The sequence below is a fragment of the Hippoglossus hippoglossus genome, chromosome 10, assembly GCF_009819705.1.
Source record: "Hippoglossus hippoglossus isolate fHipHip1 chromosome 10, fHipHip1.pri, whole genome shotgun sequence".
In the NCBI taxonomy this organism is placed as follows: domain Eukaryota; kingdom Metazoa; phylum Chordata; class Actinopteri; order Pleuronectiformes; family Pleuronectidae; genus Hippoglossus; species Hippoglossus hippoglossus.
The window spans coordinates 9,681,259-9,704,055 of record NC_047160.1 but is presented as its reverse complement, the minus strand read 5'-3'; the positions used below and the strand labels follow the sequence as shown (position 1 = coordinate 9,704,055).

Here is a 22,797-nt window from a genome sequence, read left to right as displayed (position 1 = left end):
GCAGTTTGCAGTGATGCGGGCTGTAGTCATGCATGACTACAGCATTCTCATCTGCAGAAAGTCTGCAGATCCTGATCATATATTGGTGTATCAAACATCACTTTTGACCTAATAAAAGATAATGTTGTTGATTTGGTTTTTTTTTGTCTTAAAAAAATTAAAAATACTTAGTTACAGTACTGCAGTAAAACAACTCGACCTTCCATGATGGGTCTGTAGACTCCGGTGCGTCCTTCAAGAAACTCTGTTATTTAATGTGTATCACAACTGAAGAGTGTGTGACTTTAAAAGTACCACTCATATCATATTCTGATTTGTCACCAAGGAAACGCCTGTTAAATGTGTGTCAAGTATAAAATGACTTTTAATTGACTACTAGTGGTCAACACATCTCAATCGCGACATATACAGCTATTAATTACATTTTAAAACATTGTTACTGTAGATTGTATGTAAATTATTTAATATAAATCTCTTTATTTCCAGTCTATGGTTATATATTATTATATATAATATATCATTTTAATTAAACATTGAATTGATCTCAGAGTCTGGTATAGCTCATGCCTCTGTGTCATAGATTGCCATTGTTGTCCAATATGATTCAAAACACAGTAGTGAACAGGTGACATCTTCCTTTATTACTCTGAATGTGGGATGTGACTTTACTTTTTTAAGTCGAGCCCGCATACACCATCCTGCTGCCGTAAACACTGGCTCACACACCGAATGGGTATGAATCCTCAGAAGAATACAGTCCCCAACAAATGAACCAGTTTTAGTAAAATCCATTTAAAACTACACAAAGTTGAAACACTATTAATTATATTAGCTGCCAGTAAGATTGTTTTTGATTGACTGTGTGGTCTTATTTGTTTAGTGAGTGTCGTCAAGGCCACTATATTTGTGTCACATTCAAATGAACAAAGAGCATTCAGTTTGAGTCATATCTTCCAGAGATACAAATAAAATAGAGAAATCATATATTAACAGCACAGTGCACTGTCATAACCACAGTACATCTCATACAAAAAGGCACATGCTTTGGATCGACTAAATCTCTGACAGGTTTACAGTATTGACATCATCTTGAATCCTACAATAAGTGCCATGTGGCTGGAACGTTGCAGTAAGGTCGCTGGTCAGGGGTACGTGTGACCAGACGAAGGAAATGTCAGCGAAGAAGAGAAAGTGCAGTTAAATGTAGACGACATCTAAGCCCTTGTGTTTGTGTCTCCAGTCTCAGGATGATCTTTCTCTGTGCAGTCGTCCACACTTACAGTCAGATCTGGTTTCATGCTGACAGTCTCCGTGTGGTCAGCATCAGGCTGCATGTCTGTCACGCTGACATCTTTTTGAACAGGATCTGCACAAGCGTGTGTGTTTTGTTCATCCTGAATGTCAGGATCGGTGTCTCTTGCATCCATGTGTCCCGTGATGTCATCGGTGGAATTAGCAGGCATTTGACTGGTCGTGCTGTGGTCAGTATCAAAGTTCTGAGTTTGTAGTGTGTCGGTGGAGCTGCTGGAGTCAGAGATCTGCTCCTTCGCCGTATCAAACGACTCAGTGAAGGTGCTGTCGCTGTACGACTGACTGGCGATGGTGTCTGTCTCACACCCGTCCAGGTTAGGGCCGTCTGTGTCAGGGAGATTTTGATTGTGATCGTCTTTCCCATGAGCATCTCCGATATTAGTGTCTATACAACTGATCTTTCTGTCCACATGCCTCATGCAAGTTCTTGGGGCCGAGCTTAGTTCATACGTTTCATCTTCAGGTATAGAATCGAAGATGTAGTTTCTCTTATTCAAACTGTCTGTATGTCCCAAGTCCTGCTCCCTCTGTTGGCCGGCCTCGGTGTCTGCATGGTCTCCCCCTCCCCCCTCTCCGGCCAGCACTCTCTTCAGACTCTGGGCTCTGTCTCTGTAAACTTGGCACAGCTGAGCGTCGGGCATGTGGTTGCCGTGGATCTCCGCCAGCTTCATGTACACCACATACAGGGCCTCGGGGTGAGCGCCGTCCTCCAGGGCTGCTGCCAGAGCCAAATGGAAGTAGCCCACTGCGTCAAAAGCATCCTGGACAGAGAGCACAGTGCAGTGGTCAGAACAGGTCCCATTGAAATCAAATGCTCATCTTCACATTTGAAGGTTTAGGTTTTGATCCCTAATGGTTTCTGTTAAAAGAACCAGATGAAGGTAAAGACAATGACACTGTTTCTCTGCCAAGATCTGAAGCATTTTATTAGAACATGTGAACAAAGGGTTTTCTTTCTTTTTGGCAAACAAAGAAAAGTTCATGAATGCATCAATAAGGAAAAGAACCCTTAAAACAAAAAACAGCTCACAGTTTAGTGATAATTTATTAAGTACCTCCACCAAGGAGGTTATATTTTTGTGTGTGTTTGTTAGTTTTTTTGCAGAATTATGAAAAAACTACTCAACCAATTTCCATGGAGGGGTGAAGAATAACCCTAAGAAGAATCCAGAAAATGTTGTTTCTGATCAGGGGGCGGATTGCAGATTTCTTTAACATTGCAGGATTGGGCAATTTCACAGAGAATAATTTATCGTAATAATTTTAAATTTAATTAAAATCGTGTGCAATTTGGTGCAGATCCCCAAAAAATGTGGATCTAGTGAATTTAAATGTGATTTCATAACAGGACTGTTGGACCTTGGCGTAGGTATATGCTATTTGAGTGCCATTGTAATTCAGTAGTTTTGTGTTGTGATAATAAAAAAGGAAATATTTTTAGTGGTATAAACTATATTTTTCTTTTAATCATATGAATTAAATGTATTTACTTTTAGTCACTTACACTGTTACTGAATAGTTTGACTTGAAGAATTATCATGAATATTTTACATCTGATCATTTTAGTTTTACTGAGCCACCGTATCAGAAAGCATTTTCTAAAGATTGTATTAGATCACTGACATTGAATTAAAGGCATCTAATGCCTGAGATAAATTACATTTCGTTGATTTCTCAAATATGAATTCTTGTGTTTATATTGGTGCAACAACAGGAATGTATTTCGCACGTATTCTGTTTGCTCATACACTTCTAGCTCAATGGACCCCTGTACCTTCAGTTTGTGCAGGGTGATATTTCCCAGTCTGCAGTAGACCTTGGTGTAATAGTGAGCCTGTGTGGGGTGCTGCAGGACCGGGGGGCAGAGGGACAGGGACTTGAGGTAGTAGTTTTCTGCCATCTCATACTGCTGCAGGCTGTAGTAGACTGTGGCCAGTCGGTGGTAGGCTGTCCTCTCATTCACAGGCACACCTAAGGAAAAACAACAATAGGCCTATATCAGCTACTGAAGGTAGCTTCACATCTTCTTTTTACTAACAGACATAATGTGCTGACTCTTCTTGAGGCCATGCTTCTGTTCTGTACCTGTGTTGCTGGCGACCTGAACGGCCAAGGTGGCGTACTGCAGAGCCTCCTCCTGCTCCCCCTGGTTCATCAGCAGCTCAGTCAGTTTACTCAGCAGACGAAACTCTGAGTGGATGTCCTTGATGCTGCGTGCGAATGGCAGACTGCCGTCCTGAATGATATATGAATAATTTGTTGAATCAGATCAGCCGTGTCAAGAGGCATTTGACATTGCAGGTTTCAGATAAATATGTCGCGTCCTCTTACCCTGAAGAAAGGCAGGGAAGCCATGTGATTTCTGTGGCCTTTAAAGTAAACGTCTCCCGCCTCCTCGTAGATGCTCATGGCAAAGTGAGGGTCGTTCATCCTCAGGGCTGTTTTCACTGCTGCCTGTCAATCACATTACACTGTCAATCAATACAGATTGGATGTCTATTGTTAGAATTTGACACTTGTTTGTATGAACAATGCTCCCATCCTTCATGTAACTTCATTCAAAGAGTGTGTATATATATAAATGGACAACATGACAGCTCACAAAAGTGTAGCCAAATCTTCACAATGGCCCTCTAGTGGCTGGCTGCAGTATAGGTCATGAGCCCTGCCTCCTCCATGTTAGCATATGGGACATGGGACAGCCAAATTTTTCTGATAAATTTGGTTTTATTTGTCATTTGATGCTATTAAATTGGGTGAAACGTCATGATTGACAGCTAAGACTAAGTGAACGTTCGTATCTGCAGGACCTCGTTGCAGATACACTACACTACGATCACTATTGTGCAGACTCTGGCTCCAAGTGAGCTCAAAAGTGCAAGATGGCAGCACTCACCTGAGATATTTTAGCTTTATTTTTGTACAATGAGAGGAATTGGAGACCTGTCATCCACCTTTAAATACAGACTGTCATCTATTCCCTACTCCTCACCTGCAGGTACATGTCAGCCAGCTCGTCCTCGTGGATGAGATAATATATACGTCCCACTTGTAACCAGGTCTCTGACTCCTCCTCTCTCTTGCCCAAATCAATAGAAATCCGCAGGCTCTGCTTGGTGTAGTCCAGCGACTTACGTGATGATCTGCAACACACAAAACAAAACAAAACAAAAATTAGATAAAAATCTAAGATAAAAGGATGAGTGAGGAGAGGCAGACACTCACCTCTCTGTGTTGAGTGACAGGTAGAGGCTGCTGAGGATTTCCAGGTACTCCCCCTCCAGTCTCTTGTCCTTCAGCTGCCTGGACACGGACACACAGTGCTCGTAGTAGACGATGCTCTGACCGTACAGCAGCATGTCGGCATACAGCCGACTCAGCACCTTGGCCACCAACATCTGACCTATGAGACGTACAGAAAACGTGTCATCATTGGTACCTGAGAATTGCATCATCATCAGCGTACAAAGCACGTGAGTCCATAGTTAACAAGTAAGAGGAGTGTGCGGTCGTTACACTCAAAAGTCAACTCGATGCTTAAAATGGAATTGCAGTAAAGAAAATTTAGTTTGAGAGCTTTTGGAAATGGTGTCACAGTCACATTGTTACATTCCACCAGAAACCAAAAATTTCCTTCAAAGGGTTTAAGGGGAGGCCACTGTTTACGTCAGATTTAAAAGGAGAAATAACGTTCAGTAAGATCATTTTAATATAACTTTACATGTACAGTACTTACTGTGCAGGTTTCTGGCTTGTAGTGCAATTAGCAGTCCCATTTCATAGCACGCCCTGATGTCCTGTCTCCTCCCCCTGTCTTTGTAGCTCCGCCCCAGCCAGAGGTAGGTCTGAACGTGCTCCTCGTCTGTGGGGCTCTCCCACAGCCCATGAAAAAGGTGCAGTGATCTGGTGATACAATTACCATCACAGTAAATAAGTGTTTGCGCCCTCTGTCTACATTTACTCACACAAACAGTAAGACAGATATCTGACCTGACGAGGAAACGCTCTGCTACCCATGATGCCCCTACATCCAGCGCCAGGCAGCCCAGGTTGGCCAAAGCCAGGGCCTGGTTCCTCTGATTCCCACTCTCCCTGGAGATCATCAGGGCTGAGTGCAGATGCCATCCTGCCTCCGGGACACGACCCTGTCGCCTCAGACACAAAGCCAGGAGGTTGTGGATCACTCCGCGCTGCGTGGGGCTGTCTGTACCCTGTAGAGGGACGCACACACAGAGACACTCGTCACACATGACGTTCATTTGAGAAACAGATAGAGACGACTTTTTCTCCAATGTTTGTGTTCGTCAGCTGTACCTGAAGTGATGAGAGCAGTGGCTGCAGGACACTCTGGGCCCTCTCAGCCTGTCCTGTCAACACCAGCAGCGACCCAAGCAGCACAGAGGCCTCAAAGCCCTCCTCCTCATTAATGTGGCCGCCCATCTCCACAGCTTGATGAGCACAGCGTACCGCCTTGTCCAGAGCATTATACTGCTGATAGACTGAGGCCAAGCCCAAACACAGGTCCCTCTGGGTCTTCATGTCCTCTCCTTGCTCAGCTAGAGCCAAGGCTTGCTGAAGGTAAACCACAATCTGGGCGGGGAGCAATGAGGTTCCTTCCTTCCAGCACGGATTCAGGCGAACAGAGTTCCTGATAAACAACTCAATCCTCTGGAAGGCATCGTGGAGGGAGTGGTCTTTTCTGGAGTCCAGGCTCAGAGAGGCCAGCGCCAAGTAAGGCATGTATTTACGATGATAGAGCCGGCTCAAGAGCCAGTTGAGGTCCAGGGGAACTATGGGTTGCCCCTCAGCAGCAGAAAGAGTCACCGAGAGAAACTGGAGTCTCTCAATGAAGGGAAGAGCGTCGTCTGACTTCTTGAGGAGCAGGAAGAGGCTCGAGGTGAGGTAGCAGACACGAGCCTCCAGGCTCTTGTCCCCCATCACCACAGATCTCCTCAGGAGCAGCATTAGCAGCTCCACCTCGTCCATGGAGGTGAAGGTGTGGCCGGGGAGACAGAGGAGCAGAGCACTGGCCTTCTCCAGAGTCTGGGGCAGTTTGTCTGTCATGCGCTGCTTCAGGTAGATGGAGGTGAGGTTTGTGAAGAGGGCGACGAGGAGTGGCGTGTCAGAGAAACTGTCCACGCAAACGCTCAGAGCCTCCTCGTAGTACACCCGTGCCTGAGGGAAACACATGTAGGGTCTGTGATGAAAAAAGTCTCAAATCGATTGAATTCCATTTGAGACTTTTTATTTTATTTTATTTAGCACAGATTGAGAAGCAATTTTTTTTACAAAACTAGAAAATACAAAGTTGACATGCAGACCATATTATGACTACCTATGAGACCCAGCAAATTATAGCCTAATAAAAACAAACAACAACAACACTGCTCTCAATACAAAAGGAAAATATGTGTTTATGTGATGTGGACCAGTGTGTAGATGAAGATGTGAATATGCAGGCCTGAGTTCATTTCACGTTATTGTCGCTTAAAGGGAAAATAACCTGCAGTAGTCATTAAAATACACTACACATCCACTTAAATACTATGACCTCAGTGATATGAATCACAATCTATTGCATATTGATCACTTACATAACATCAAGCCAGAAGTAAGTGTGTAAATATAACACCTATTAATACAAGAGATGAAGTTCAAACCTGTGAGAGCTTTAGTTTCCTGGCACAGAGCCTTCCCAGGAGGAAGCATGCCCGGCGATGTGCCCAGTGCATGCCCATCCTCTTGGCGCACTCCCTGACACTCTCGAGGTGACCCGAGAGCTCGTCCTCCGTCTTACCACTGAAGGTCACCCACAGGAAGGAATACTGCAGGTCATACAGAGGCAGGAAGTCCTCCTGGAAAGATAACAAAAAGGCAGTGACTTACTTTCGTGCAATTATACCTATACTTAAATAGTGGTTGATTTCCGTGGTGAAGCTGAGGTTTTCTTTTTAAGATTGTGAAAATGTGATCTGGTTGACAAACAGGAAAAGTAACTAGATAGTTGTTTGATGACTTTGTTAGATTAATAGAAGTGGGCTTTCCACTGCACAATTCAATTACACATTAAAGGGAAATGCTTTTATTTGATTAGAAGCTGAATTATTTCACTCAAATTTTCCACATAATATTCTAGCACCCTTTTAGGACCTAAATAACTTTGGAAAATAATTTTGGAAATTGAAAAGGTTCAGGAGTTACAGGCCATAAAATTATGAATTAGCTGAAAATTATGACTGAAGGTGGTGCTGGAGAGGCTGTTGCAAATGTGCACACATTTTTACTTTGTGATAATTAATTTTGATAATGTAGTCATAACAAAGCAAGAAGGAGAAGTTGTTCATGTCCTAATTTTCATAAGCCACCATATTTATCTGCCATAGAATCAAGGTTACGTGAGCTGTTTTCAGACATGAACTCCAGAATACTGGGTCTGGACCTTTTCTGGAGTTTGTCTTTCACTTATGAAGAATGCAGCAGGAGACGTGTTCACAACAACAGGAAAATGTCCAGAACATCCAGGCGAGGGGTGAAATCTGAATAAAACATGCAGGAGGCATGACGTAAAACATCTGCTGCAGAAATCACATGTTTTTGTCTACATTACATTGACATCGGCGTACGCCCTTATCACCAAAGCTCTAGAACAGTGGTCACCAGCCTTTTCGAGCCCAAGATCACTTTTTAATTCCAAACTTAAGCCGAGATCTACCATTACATTACATTTCATTTAGGTGACACTTTTATCCAAAGCGACTTACAATAAGTGCATCAACCATGAGGAACAAACCCAGAACAACAAGAATCAAGAAAGTACAATTTCTTCAAAAAAGCAAAACTACAAAGTGCTATAAGTAAGTGTCATTTAAGTGCTACTAAATTGTTAGTTTAAACTTTTATTCAAGGTATAGTCGGAAGAGGTGAGTTTTTAGTTTGCGGTGGAAGATGTGTAGACTTTCTGTCCTGATGTCATTGGGGAGCTCATTCCACCATTTAGGAGCAAACAGTCGTGATTTAGTTGATATCTTCCAAAAAACCCACTTAGGAGGGTCATACTTATTATTTTTTGCAATTTCTGTTAAAGGCTGAATGTACAAGAAATAAATATACACAAAGAAAGGCAGTTGTGCAAATTGTTCTATTCAATGCACAATATTCAAATTAATATCAATTCATATTTACAATGCAAAATATGTAGCTTCTCAGTTCCACAACATGTTCTGCACTGCAGCACAATATTTTTAAATATAGGCTTTGATTTGAATATGGCCACAAATATGATTATTTCCTTGTATGAAAGAAGTCCCTTTTCATCAAATAAATACCAGTACTACACAGCATGAAGCCGTGCATCTTCCGCTCCAGCAAATATTTCACAATAAAAAACCTTTTTTAAACAAGGGAATGGATTCCATCAACAGAAACGCTCGAGTGCTTTTATTTTGAAAAGGCATACAGAAAGTGTTGCAACCATTTGTTTGTGACATAAATTCATCAGATAAACATTACAAATCTGTTGAAAGATCATCTTCTCTGTTTATTCTGCTGTGAACCCTAATGTTAATCTCTCTATGACACAAACGTATTTACATCACCTTACATCATCTGCTCTAGAATGTTGTTGTCCTGCAAATTTGACATCTTTGTCTGCGTCTTCTAAGTGGCGCCTCTTTTTCATCCTGAAATATTTGTAATCTTATTTTTCAGTTTTGAATCTGTGGACATCACAGTCAAAACACCCTTACACTCTTGATGGATGTTCTGGACATTTTACTTTAGTTCTGGAAAATGTCTGGAGTTCAGTGCATGTCTGAGAGCAGCTTTAATGTTCCCTTATCTACCACAGACATAAAATTAGAGAGCAAGAAAGAAAAGTCTTTGGGCCTCAATGATTAATGAAGTGATGAACTGAGAGTCTGCTGACCTGGAAGTGTTCACGATTGAGCAGGGTCAGCGTGGGGTCACTGATCTCAGACTCCTCCCCCTCCCAGCTGTTCTCCTCCGAGAAGAGAGGTGGATCCTCCTGGAACTCATCCAGCTCCCTGAACGTGTCCTCCAGGGCGAAGCACAGGTGCTCGCCCTCATAGGGCAGAGGATTCTGGGAGCGGTAGAGGGACAAGCGGGGGGAGGAGAGAGACAGAGAGGCACGTGGGGAGGATTGGGACGGGGGCGTCCCTCCACTTCTCTCGCTTTGCTCTGAAAAGACACTCTGACGCGTGCTCGAAGAAACCTTATGTTCTGTGAGAAGAGGACAGAAACAGTAGATATGAATATCAGCGCAGAGCAAAGACGTCCAGTGAGGTTTTTACTAACCGCTATGATTTTAAAAGCATTACCGTGTTTTGGCTGATTCCTGATGTACAGGAAGTCAGTCTCGTCCAGTCTGTCTGGAGGCACACAAGGTAAATCAATTTAAGCATCACTTTTCCAGTTGGCAGTAGGGCTGGAAACACTGTCCTGTTTCAGTTACTCACAGAATAAATGCAGCAGCTATGTAAGAAACAAACATCAGCTGCCCATCAAATACAAAACATGACCTATAATTCAGTTAAGGTTCTGGCACAAGCCCCTTGAGTATCTCTTGATCGGCGCAGTTGTCGTTTTTACCTAGCCTGTACACAGAGCTGATGTCAGAGGAGAAGAGTCGTTCCAGCAGGCCGCAGTCCCTTGACTCAGAGCTGCACGGGTTAACCTGAGCCAGGCTGGCCCTCTCCTCCGCCGTCAGAAAGACCAATTGTCCGTCTCTGTGCAGGAAAGACAAAGACAGCATTATCATCTCAGCTGTCTCCCCCGACTTCCTCGCCTGTTCCACCATGTACAGACTGCAGCTACAGTAAATGGGATTTCATCAAAGATTTGTGGGAGACAATAACCAAGTGGTAGCCAATGTGGTTTCGATCAAGATAAAGCGCTTCAGAGTTAAAATGACGCACAACCTCATCAGATCACTGTGTTCAAGCCGCATCATGTATTATACAACAAAAAAAAACTTCTTACAGGGCCATGGTGTCCAGAGGCTTGACGTGGGCCTTCTGTATAAAACCAATGCGTCCTGTGGATGTGTGCGTTCCTATGAACACGCCCAGACCTCGGACCAGCAGACCCTGGACCTCCACGATGTCACCTTGGTTCAGCTGGAGTTCATCCGGCCCCAGTGGACAGTAGTCAACCACTGCCACACAGGAACCTGTGACTGAGATATATGATGAGGAGACAGAGATGAGGACAAACACAAGCTATGAGACTTTCGAAATCATCATGTAAAAAGATTGTCTGATCATAAATATGTGGACATGATTCAATGCCTTTATACTGTGCCACATTTATATGATTGAGGGGAACCGCAAAGGTTCTGTGACATTCTCACCATCTGTGAGTTTGTCACATAGACTTAATATAAAGATGGACTTTGTGTCTCCTCTTCCTCCCTCTATCCAGAAATGAAACCCAAACATCCCAGATACAAGCACTGCCATCTTGCAGATTTGGAGCCAGAGGCTGTTTCCGAAATCTAATCTAATCACTATAGTGTATAGTGTATAGTGTATAGTGTATAGTGTAAATGTATATTTATAAATGTAAATTGAAGCAGTTGTTGTTGTACGTCATAATCCTGTGACAATGACGTCATTAACGGCACAGAGAAAATCAGCCGGATGAGTGGGGGATTTTGGACACAACCAGATTCTCCACAGCAGTGATCACGGGATGGAGCTGCAGTCGCGAGGTCCCACTGATACACACGTTTGACCCATAATGAGTCAGTCTCAGCTGTCAATCATGAAGTTTCAACCCATTTTTATGGAGTCAAAAAACATATTAAAACCAAAATTGTGATAAGAACTACAGAAATTGACAAAATCCATCTTTGAAAAAAGTAATTTGCTTTTTAGTTTGGTCCATGTCCCAGCTTACATTGCAGTGCCTGTCCAGTACAGTGAGTCTTCTATGTAAACATATAGTTCTGTATGTGTGTGTGTGACCTTACCGATTGGATGTTCAAATTGTTCCTTTTCTGTTGGCGAGCATCCAGCAGAGCCTGGGTACTTCCTCAGGAACCACCTGGCCAAACAGGAAGTACAGATTAACACATCTGTTCCGATTGAAGTGTATACATCCCTCTTGAGCTCAGTTCAATCAGCCTAACGTTTTGACAGGAGAACGTGTTAGTCTTACTGTTTCTAAATCAACGAATGTACGGAACACAGTGACTCACTGGTAGAAGGGGTAGGGTAGTGGCTGCATGGCATCGACTGGCACCAGGCCGTGGTTTCCTGTAGAGAGCATGGTGCCCTCCCGCATGTTGTCCTGCCCTGTGTCCCTTACCATGAGCAAGTCATTCTTTTTGAACGACAGCTGTTCTTCCTCTTCTTCATACTCCTCGCTTCTCGTAAATAGCGCCTTTGCAAAGAAGGATCCTGCGAAGCGAATCACGTGAACACGCATCAGCAGAGAGACACAGCCACATGCAAGCAAACACGTGCTTACCCAGACACCTGAAGTATTTTCAGAAAGTGGTTTTGTGTTGATAAAAGTCGCCGCACCTAAGTTAAAGATCAGCAAAACGGCAACAGCCAAACTGCTGCGCCCTCATTCCGTCACTTGCAAATGATGGATGTTTTATAACCTCCCTTAATGTAATTCCCATCACTATTTGCCAGCACTGCAGTCCTTTATACCTTTCCATGAAGCTTTTTGCCTGGGGGAAATGCTCAGGTGAAATAAGCCATGTCTGTGTAGACCAAGCAGGAGGAAATCAATACACATTCCAGGAGGCAAAGTGGTATAATAGTTTTGCTTTAGCTGCTAATTTTATAGAACAGAAAACAGAACAAATTACTCAAATTCAGTGACATCCCGTTCTAACTTTTAATTTAATCATCCAACCATAGAAATACAATAAAAATTGAATCGCATACCTTACTTGTAATTAGAAGTTTATAGTAAAATAAAGCACATTTCATTAAAGCATGGGCTATACATTAAAGCTCTAACAAGTAACTTTTTCCGTTGATTTTTGCACCTCTGTGGACAAAAGCGGTAGTGTTTCCAATGTCCCCTATTGTAAAAACATACATGTAGGGAGCCTAGATTTAGAGTAGCCTTTAGCCTAGCGTGTAGCCCGGCTCGCTTCCTCCACTTCTGTTTCCTCCCCCTCCACCTAAATATAGGCTTTTCTAGCTTGACTGCTTTAAATCGTTCTCTGACCTCACGGATAATCCGACCCGACTAAAGACATTCAAAATAGTTTATAGAAAAAGCAGTGTTAATTGGGGTCAGTGAAAAACTATTTAATAGTAATGGGATCACAGCAGCAGCTGGTTTCTGTTAAATGCTGGAGTGTCCCTGTCGTCAGTTGTCTGCATTTAAAGCCAAGGCAAAAGGAGACACTGTTCAGATTTGAGTCAGAGAGTCATGTTTGGATTACAGATTCAGTGACAATAATTCATTCAAACTGTCCATATAAAGCTCATTGATCTTCAATTTATTATCTGAACCAGTATTACTGACCTTCCTGCAGTAGAAGTCCCAGGTACAGAGTAGCCAGATGTTCCTCATCCACGCTCACATTGATCTCCAGGTCGCTGAGCAGCTCTGGGTCCAGCCAGAAGGACTGATCACTCAAGAAGTTCTCCAAGCAGCGAGCCACATAACCTGAGAAAGAGCACACACAACTCACCAATAAATATAACAACCAATGTGATGATTAATATGTCAGAAATAAGACAATGAATGCAAATGGGAATTTGTACCAGGTCCTTAAAGGTCCTGAAAACTTTTGAACGCTGTCTTTTCCTTTACAACACTTAATAGTGATCAAATAAGCATCGATCAAAGTTAAGGTGAAAGTTTATCACAAGATACACAGATTTGAGTGACAGTGGCTTTCTGAATGCTTATTTGCCAAAAGTATGTCACCTTTTCTCAACGCACTTCCAATCTTCGAGAACAGCAAAGACAAAGCTTTCTTACCCAATGCTAGGTACGTTGAAAACTTCCATATTTCCTCCACAGTCTTGAATGTGAGCACAAAGCTGTCTTTCTCAGCGTGGACAGACACCAGACGTGCAGACAAGTCCTGCAGAGACAAATCCTCATTTCTCAAGTACTGAAGAACAATCCATCTCCATAAAGAGCACAATACACACACAGTATATACTGTATATCACATGGTGTTATATAGGCTCTTATCAAATCATAGTGCACCTACTTCTTTATTATGACATCAGAAACGAGAAACTAGTCAGCACTCACCTTAAAGAGCTGGATCACGTCCTGGCTGTTGCTCTCCACCACTCGCAGTCGTGTGCGTAGCGCCTCCTGTAGGGTTCGGTCAGGATCTACGCTGGAGCGCCTCCGCCCAGTGAACAACAGCACAATTTCTAAGGAAAAAGACAAGAACACCTCTGGTAATCATACTTTTTATGTGAATAATCTTTGATGAAAAAAGAAATATCATAGAGAACAAGACAGAGGGCTGCATCATCCACTGTGTGAAGAATACGAGAATACATAGAAAAATACTCATGATTCTAATCATATTTTTTATTAATTCAATACAATTGTACAAATAAGTTATTGTATTTTCATTGTTTCATTGTCATTACACAGAAATAATGAAATATTTTCTTCTTTTAAAAGAAGAGACAAAACTTTTAAGAGTTCATAAAGATTTCCTACGAGCACTCATGTTTCCTTGAGATGCTTTGTGAGCACAATGTTGGTCCCTGGAGGAATAACGTTGCTATTAGGCTCTAACTGGACTCTCAGTGTGGCCAATTAAATCCATTTGAGAGGAAGAACCTGGGGGAACGTGATGGATGGAGCTAAACTGCTGAGTGAGTAAAACATTAGTAGACAGAGCAATGTGCTTCATCATTATGCAAAAAAATTATATGCATGGGGAATAGTTCCGGGTATAAAGTGTATATAGTTTAGACCGGCTGATGTATGTACGCTATAGATGAGGCTATGGACTGTGGTGAGAGCGTCATTAGATGTACCTGAGGAGAACTTATCTCCCAGTGACACAGTACTTCCTCTAAAGAAGGCTTCTTTCTTCTTCCAGTAGCTCTCAGGCTCCACCTCTCCTTCCCCTGACTCCACCACGACACCATCCTCCTCCTCACCTCCACCTGAAGGACGACAGATTCAAGAGGAAAGACAGTGGATCCAGTTAAGATTGTCATCTTTTCTGACTCAAGGGCAAGAGGAGAACATACAGTACATGCTGAGGTAGAAAACTCACACTCTTAGTTGGTTAAGCCAGTGTTTCCTAAACAGCAAACTGTATGTGAAAGTCCCAGACTGGTGAGGAGATTTAACTGGAAATGTTACCAGATGACACAAAGTGGAAATCGTTGTTTTTGCATTTATGAAAACATACAAATCTGTGGTCTGTATTTAGTCGGATGGAGCAGGTTGAACATATGAATTAGATCAGTGGTTCCCAACTTTCCTCGTCCGATGTACCTACACAGCCCTGGGGAATAAACTCAAGTATTCTTTCACTGAATCCACCAATGCTACATTCACAAGGTTCTCATTTAATTCTATTTTAACCTGAATGTTTTTAAACACTATTGAATGTATAAAGGAACCAGACTGGCACTCAGTAGAGCGCATACCTCCGCCCAGTCCCAACGGTATGAAACCATGTGTAAATTCGCTAGATCGTGATTTTTATTTAGATCTGCATCAAAAAATGCAACCATAATTTAGTGGATTCTTCCTTGACTGGAAGCGTATCCTTCCACCAAGTTTTGGGATAAACCTTCCAGTGTGTAATATTGTGTGATCTTGCTCAGTGACAAAGAAACAAATGCAGATGAAAACATCACCTCCCAGGCAGAGGTCAAGATAGTTGCACTACTTAGTTTAATTTAACTACTTTGTCACTGTGGTTTTGTTGAATCTCATCAATTATTGATTTTTACCTCAGCACTTGATCATAATAGTTAGAAATCTATAAATAACAGTCAGGTGGATGCCTATAATATGGTTACAGCTGTAAAGAGGCGATGAACTTCCCCAATTGTTCCATTGTGCAGGGAGGATGTCCCAAACACTTCCTCGGTTTGTGACCACAACACAGCTCAGTCCTAAATCAGCCTCAAAATATTGTTTGTGATCCAAACTAATAGATGAGTCGTCTGTGATAATATGATTTCAGAGTGACAGAGGTTCCACAATAACCTCACTGTGCAGCCCACGTTACCTTGAGTCATGATGTCATTCCCTGAGAAGGGATCATTTGTTCCCCCAAGAGTGTACGGTGGTTCCCTCCAGAGAGCGTCCAGCTCAGCAGGAGAGATGTCTGTCAGAAGGAAAGCAAATCAGTTTTGGACCTGGACAAAGAGAGCGCATTTACTCCCTTTTAATCAGTACATCATGACATACATCAAATTCCATACGGTTCAAATATTGTGTAAATATGGTAAAGGAATAGTTCAATATTTGGGGAAATATTCACTGTCTTGCAGATATTTAAATGAGGAGATTGACACCATTGCAACGTTTGTACTTTAAAACAAAACTAAAGCTGCTTTACTCCAACCGGTTGGCTTGGCGTAGTTTTAGTCAGAAGGAACCTAACTGGGTCCAAAGGTCACGGAACTTCCGAAGCTCATTAAAGCCATGTAGTTTAAAAACACAGTGTCAAAATGTCACTCGATGGGGGTTAGCCTATATGCTGGACTGTTTCTTTGCTGAATGCCGAAACGTTTCACAACTAAGGATACATAAATGTAGGATATATAAACCTACTCATTGTAACTTCAGTTGCTAGAGAACTTTCAATCAAAGCTATAACAAAAGACCTAGTTCGATGATGTCACGAAGCAGCGCAGGATAATGCGAGTAGTCTTCACAACCATCGCCTATGAGGAACTTTGAAAACCGGACACAACTCGGCACAAATCATGTTCAGAGATTTGGTAATTTGTTTAAGTTTTATTAATTTAGTGCAGCTAACGGCAATGAATAATCATGATCCATTACAAGTGACTAATAGCTAGCACTAACTAACTAGCTAGCATCATGTTTTTCCTTGCGTCGTTTGTCCAAAGTTATAGCAGACAAGAGCAACGTCCTGTTACCTTGAATAAAACTTGAGATTTCTCTGGGTTAGAAAACATTTGGAAACATTTTGGATAATGTAAATACACATATCAACAAAATATATAATGTAGGTGTAGTAATTTTTTGACATTTTTAATAAAGAATTGTTACATATTATATCTTTAACTTGTGGTATTTATCGGTTCTTGTATCGGGTGTAGCTGGCTGTTTCCAGTCTTTAGCTAAACTATGCTAGCAGAGCTAGAGTAAAGCTCCTATTCAAAGCTTTAGCCCACATTGTCTTAAAGTGGCATTAATCTCCTCATGTTCTTTAAAACACTTAAATGTTGAACTATTCTTTTTAAGAAAAATAAATATCCAGGTAGGGGAGAGAGAGTTAATGTCACTGGGGGAGATGGGTGTAGCAGTTTATACTGGAGGTCTGAGCCACTGGTTAGTGTGAGTGTTATTGGGGTAAAGGGGGTAAAACAGTGACGTTGAACACACACGCACAGACACACACACACCCACAACTGCAATGACATCAGAAAACCGTCCAGGCTCAAACAGCTGTCCTGCCCCTGACTCCTGAGAGCATAGTCACATGTTTTCAGAAATACAGTTTCATATGAAAAGGCAACATTGTCCATCAAATGATGCCAATCATAATAATAATTTTCATTTAAATGGCACATTTCTCTATTGTCAACATGCTTTGTAAGTGCAAAACCACAACAGAACAGTGTTATCTCGAGGCAAAGCATTCACAACAAGACAATGGGGTGTACAACTTGGCCACACAGTGCAACATGACATTAGGGCTGGAGAAGACAACAGCCTATTCTTGTCCATCCTACTACACAGAGCACAGTTAGCACCAACAGGACTGCTTGGGTCAACACGAGCACAGTTATGCTGCTACGGTACAGTTACACACCATGCCCTGTTTACCTTCTTGGCTAAATGTGTTACCCATGTTGTATATACACACAGACCTGCGCTCCTGTCTATCTGAGCGCAGGGGTCCGTGTCATGACAGTACTGTGGTAGCACAGAGAGCAGGCTGGGACCGACCTGTGAAGGAGGAGAGGCAGACTTTGATGAGCGGTCCACAGCAGGAAGAGTTGAGCAGCGGTCTGCAGCAACAAGACGCCATCTGGCCCAAGAGCCGGCAGCTCCCAGAGATCAATGCCATCCCATCAGTCCCCCCCCAGCCTCTTTAACAACAATTCACTCTCTTCCTCTCTGCTGGACAAGCCCTGTTTCCCTTCCTATTTCTGCATTCCCTTTCCTGCCCTGCTCACTCCACCAGTTAGTGTTTACTGAATGAGTCTCCTCTTCTGTCCCTCTGCAAGCCTTATCTCTTCTTCTTCTATATCGGCCTGAGTCTGCTTCTATCTGTAATCCCTCTGTCTCTCACTGTCTGCATCTCCCTCCTCCCACCAGCATCTCTCTCCTCAGTAGCTGCCCAGTTAGTCAGTCAATGCATAAAGCACTCTCTGCGACTGGTATGAGTGTGTGTGTGTGTGTGTGTGGGGGGCAGGCCTCGTTGAGAGTTGTGTTGTGTGTGTGTATGCGGGTCAGGGAAAATATGCACAGAATGTGTGTCACAAAGACAATGAGTGAGTCTTTTGCTGGTAGAATGTATTGCTGATCCACTGTAAGGCAATGCCACGCAGGGACAGGCTGCAAGGTCACAGGGAGGCGGGGGGGGGGGGGGGGGGGGGGGGGGGATGAGAGTTGTGGCACAGATCAAGGATCAATTTATCCACATCACACACTTCAACACAACTCTGCCCTCTGCCAGGAGAGGGGACACATACAGAGAGATGTTAAGACATCAGCACACCAGGAGACCATCCCCATGACTAAAAGGAGTATGGATCCTTTATGCTGTAGATGACGAAGGTCAGCACCTTCACATGACTGCAAAATGTGCCGTCGCTTCTCTTATGTGACCCTTCGCTCTCAAAAGAAACAGCCTTATCAACAATGGCTCCTTTCATATAGTAAATGTCTGAGTATTATTTAAGAGAGATAAAAACAGCTGATATTAGCATGTTCTCTTCGATACACACAGTGTAGGCCTGTGGTTTGATGGCAGTCCACTGTAATTGGCCTGTACTGCTCCAGCACAATGTGTTCACTCAGGCAGTAACAAATCATCTGGTTAGTGATAGCACATTGCGAGCAGTGTGTTATGTTCTGGCTGTGTCATTATAATAAATTACAGACTGTATCCATGTTTAGCTAATGTATTACAACCCATACCCATAACGTATTACAACCCAGGCAATTTGAATTTCACTTTTTTGCACAGCAATGACACATCATCACCTTTGAAATTGTCATTTAGAACTAGGAAACAGTTGCTTGTTTACACATCCCTACACAGAGAAGTCTTGTTCCTGACCATTTACCACATGTAAATCTAACATTCACTCTCTTTTTGCTCTGTTTTTGGTCCCTACCCTCTCATGAAGGAAATCCCTGGCCCTTTAGCTGCCCATGGTCACAAACTAGTCGCAAAATTTGTCAATGCGCAGTGTCATCCTGAACTAGATGTGTCCAGTGAATGTTGACTGCTGCTGCGGCCGAAAAAACCCGCTATGAGTGCGGTAAGAAAAACACAAGCAGTTAAGTTGGCAGTTAAACAACTGAGCTGAAAATCACTAAAGTTCCCTAAAGCGGAAAGGAACTGCAGTTTCAGGAATTAGCCCCTCACACTTTCACTTAATTTATTCGTATGATAAGATTATCGGTTACAGCCATTTTAAAGAAAATCTGGATGTGCATACGGAGTTGAAAACTATGTTATTTTATCAAAGAATAAAAATAGTTAAAAGATAAAACAGTTATAATTACAATACTGGGTGATTCACCTTGTACTGTATACTTAGTGGCTTTATTCTAGGATTATTTTAACCTATATGAAATGTTGTTTTCTTTTAGCCTTGTCTACTATGTCACTGCATTTTACCAATTTGTAGGAAAATTTGTAGGATTTGACTTAAAGTCATAAACTAGCTGATTGTGCTCTAGAGGAAACAATTTTATTAAATATTTCAATACATCGTCCAGTCAAGTTATTTCCCTCAATCATAATTCTGGCATCTAACACACAAATTGAACCAGTAGACTATCAGGTGAAGCTTATTTGCTTTGTATGTAATGTGGATGGACAGAAGGAAGCTGCATCTTTGCTGCTGTATCAGAGAAAACATCTCCCTCTGATTTGCACACAGAATTAAATATTGAACATAAAGCTGTATTATATTAGCTGTAAGAAAAAAGTGGAATAGAATGAATAAGTCACTTTGATTTCTCTTGATACTACTGATGAGCCAGCTTTAAAGTTAAACAGACCTTGTTTAATCAGAATAAGTATTTTCTTCCATTTTTCTGTTAAGGAGATGTATAATTAGCTTTTTCTTTTGTTAAGTTTAGTCATTCTCAGTGGTGGACTGATACTTAAATGATCTGAAAAACTCTTAATGAGGTTTGTGTATGAGTCAAGCAACAGAAACACTGTATCCTAGAGGTCCTATAATGCAGCCTGCCTAATGAAAGGCCACTTCTTTCAAATTTCAAACCCTAGGTTTGCAGCACTTTGCCTATAAAATCGAATCTTCCAACTAAAGGTCAAAACATTTTAGAGAGTTCCATCACTTTTAAGGAATTTTACATGCTCATCCAAAATCAGTTGACCTCATGAATCCATGCAATAAAACCTTTCAATACAAACCAACTGATTTGATGCGGTGTTAGAAACAACATCCTTTAACCCTGAGACAGAGAAGCTCTACGCATGAGGCTTTTTGCATCCCCGCCCACTGCTTGATAAGCACTGAGCATGCTGGGAAACAAAATGCATTAAGTTTCTCCCTCATCCGTCTCCTGGCCGTTCTGCTGCTTTAGCGCGGCGGGAACAAAGTGGCTCAAATCATGTCTGAGACCAGTCTCTTCATCTTGTTTATTTGTCGGCTGGATGGCCATGACTGAATCTGAGCTGTAAATAGGCCGGAGGCGTGTCGGAGTGTTTCCCCACACTCTGCCAGACTCCCCTGCTTGTTTTCTCATAGTGAAAAACAGATTCTGTCTAATCTAATAAACACAGACCGCTCAAGGCTGATATGTGTGGTCACATGCTTCTCCAGTAACGACCACTTTCAAACATGCAGAGATTGTTGAGCAAACAGTGCAGTCTGATTTGTGGTGATGCTGTGTAAGTCTCAGTAACTTCTTGGCTGAACACCTGTGGCTCTACCTGTTGGTTCCCTGCTGCTGGAGCATCGAAACCTTTCCTCTCTAGGACTGATGCTTTCCTAAAGTCTCACAGAAACCCTAGATGGGATTACAGACATGTGAAGCCACAGTACGGGTTGACCAGTTCCTGCCACCACATACCACAACTGACCTCCACACAGTCTGAAACCACAGCAAAAAGCCTGCACTGGAGTTGTGACACTCGGCCGTCCATGACAATAACATTCAACCCTAATAAGAAACATATGGTGTCAGCAGTATCCGCCTGTGTTCACACGCATGGATTGTTTGAGGTGTTTGTGACTCTGTAAGTGTGTATGTGTGGGTCTGTGTGTGTGTTTGTGCAGTCTATTCTTTTTTCGATTTGGAATATGCAGTGCAGGACTTAGTGGAGAGTAATATGAGACTGGGGTTTGGGGCTCTAAGTTTAGACGAACCTCCTGTTAGCTCACTCACATGCCTGTGTGTCCAGGGCTGAGCTCCCTGCAGGGAGATTCCCACACTGTTGCTTACCGGCATTCGTGCAAAACTGAGAGAAACATTTTAGAACCATAACTAAGGAGCCTTCGAGACATTTACACAAATTAACAGGTCCCTGATGAGGAAACTACATGATATCTTCCATCCTGTAACCTGTTGCCTGACAGCAACTTTATGGTTATGTGACTAAGTACAAAGTACAGCAGTGTTAAACCATATAGAAGAAAGTTCATGTGTTAAAAGGAGCAAAAAACAAACAACACTTACCTCTGTGTTGCCTTCGGCTCTCCCTTCTCAAGTCATTCCTCAAGTGTGCGGCAGAATGTGTGTGTCATCTGTGTATCTCTGTGTATGTGTATGTGTATGTGTATGTGTGTGTGTGTGTGTGTCACCATTTAACTGGTGAATATCTCATGACAGCTGCTGAAACTGTCGCCATTCTCCACTGTCAGCCAAAAGAGCACAGGAGGGGAAAAGCAGAACCAGAAAAATACGAGTGTAAGGCAGTGAGAGTGTGTGAGTGTGTGTGAATGTGTGTGTGTGTGTGTGTGTGTGTGTGTGTATGCCCCTTTGAGCGCTTCAGAGTCTATCCCAGACAGCATGTCACTGACTGAGGAAGTTTTGCAGTTAACTCCTCCCATCATTTCTTTGGGACTAGGGTATAGCCTCCTCCTCCTCTCCCCCCTCTCTCTCTCTCTGTTTTTCTCACTCCACACACACACACACACACACACGCACACACACACACACACACACACACACACACACACACACACACACACCCTCTCACTGTCAAAATGTGGAAACGTATGAGTCTATTGGACTGAAGTGGTGCAAACAGGTCAGGTTATTGTTACCTTTTTGTTCTGCCTCATAAAAGCTATTAAACCCAGGTAAGCATGTGACACCTCTTCCCATTTAGAATCAAAAGCACCATAAGTGTATTTCCTCATTCTACAACACCAGTCACACCAGTTTTTTCTGACGCACTGCAGGGGAGGGCAGCAGATCACTGCTAGGCCACAAACAATCAGCTGGTTCCTATAATTGTTCAGTCCATACCTGAGGAACCACACTTCTTCATTCCTAAGGTGCAGAGCCTGTTCAGCCTCAGTCCTGCCCAGAGAGTCACACTCACAGCACTAGCATTCCACTACATGTATTAAAAGAGTTTAACCCTATGTGCTAAATGACAGCACAAAACAACAGGATATGGCAGTGACCCCATTTTTTCGATCTTTGACACTCTTTCTGGGACAAGTTCATCCCTATCTGGGGGGAGATAAAAATCCCAAGGCCAGCGGTGTTTTGGTTTCTGGTAGGGTTCCCCCCCCTCTACTTAGTTAAATATAAACTCTGGAACTGATTGTGTATCCCCAGCCTCCAGTGCACCGTGACAAAGTCACCCTGAACGCAGAATACCAGCCCCGCGCTGCACATGTGATCATGCAATTGGCCATGCAAGGCTGCCGGACACAGACCAGTTACTTTTGCTCTGTTTGCAAAAGTGTGTGTTGGTGTGTGTCTGTGTGTGTGACGTAGAGAAAGCCAGGGGAATGTGGCTATATTGAATGGCTACAAATTACATATAGACAGGAATGGGTGGAGATAGCAGTCTAGCATTACAGGGTGGACGGTAGATTTGTGCGTGTGTGTGTCCGTACCTCCCCAGGCCATGTG

General features: G+C 42.8%; 1 protein-coding gene across 3 annotated transcripts; it reads right to left on the bottom strand.

Annotated features, from left to right (window-relative positions):
• Window positions 1–865: 865 nt before the first annotated feature.
• sh3tc2 (SH3 domain and tetratricopeptide repeats 2) lies at window positions 866–21,717 on the bottom strand. Of its 3 annotated transcripts, XM_034597286.1 has the most exons (23): window positions 21,385–21,717; window positions 17,323–17,445; window positions 15,530–15,628; window positions 14,316–14,447; window positions 13,567–13,694; window positions 13,285–13,390; window positions 12,823–12,966; window positions 11,528–11,729; window positions 11,300–11,373; window positions 10,309–10,504; window positions 9,919–10,055; window positions 9,648–9,698; window positions 9,236–9,549; window positions 6,972–7,166; window positions 5,626–6,486; window positions 5,302–5,522; window positions 5,048–5,214; window positions 4,537–4,714; window positions 4,304–4,454; window positions 3,643–3,765; window positions 3,397–3,547; window positions 3,086–3,282; window positions 866–2,072 (listed from the first exon to the last, which is right to left on the bottom strand). In XM_034597286.1, the coding sequence occupies exons 2-23, from the start codon at window positions 17,345–17,347 to the stop codon at window positions 1,215–1,217; spliced, it is 4,710 nt and encodes a 1,569-aa protein (XP_034453177.1). In that variant the 5' UTR covers window positions 17,348–17,445; window positions 21,385–21,717; the 3' UTR covers window positions 866–1,214. The 3 variants fall into 3 exon arrangements, with proteins under 3 accessions (XP_034453177.1, XP_034453178.1, XP_034453176.1); XM_034597287.1 differs by lacking the exon at window positions 17,323–17,445; XM_034597285.1 differs by lacking the exons at window positions 17,323–17,445; window positions 21,385–21,717 and adding an exon at window positions 17,446–18,011.
• Between the last annotated feature and the right edge of the window lie 1,080 nt (window positions 21,718–22,797).

Coding starts and splice junctions, on each gene's coding strand:
- sh3tc2 (XM_034597285.1), bottom strand. CDS start 17,566: ATGGCATTGATCTCTGGGAGCTGCCGGCTCTTGGGCCAGATGGCGTCT. Junction 12,967..13,284: donor TTCAACGTACCTAGCATTGG/GTAAGAAAGCTT, acceptor GCTCTTTCTCAG/GTTATGTGGCTCGCTGCTTG. Junction 11,730..12,822: donor GGGACTTCTACTGCAGGAAG/GTCAGTAATACT, acceptor TTCGCTTCGCAG/GATCCTTCTTTGCAAAGGCG.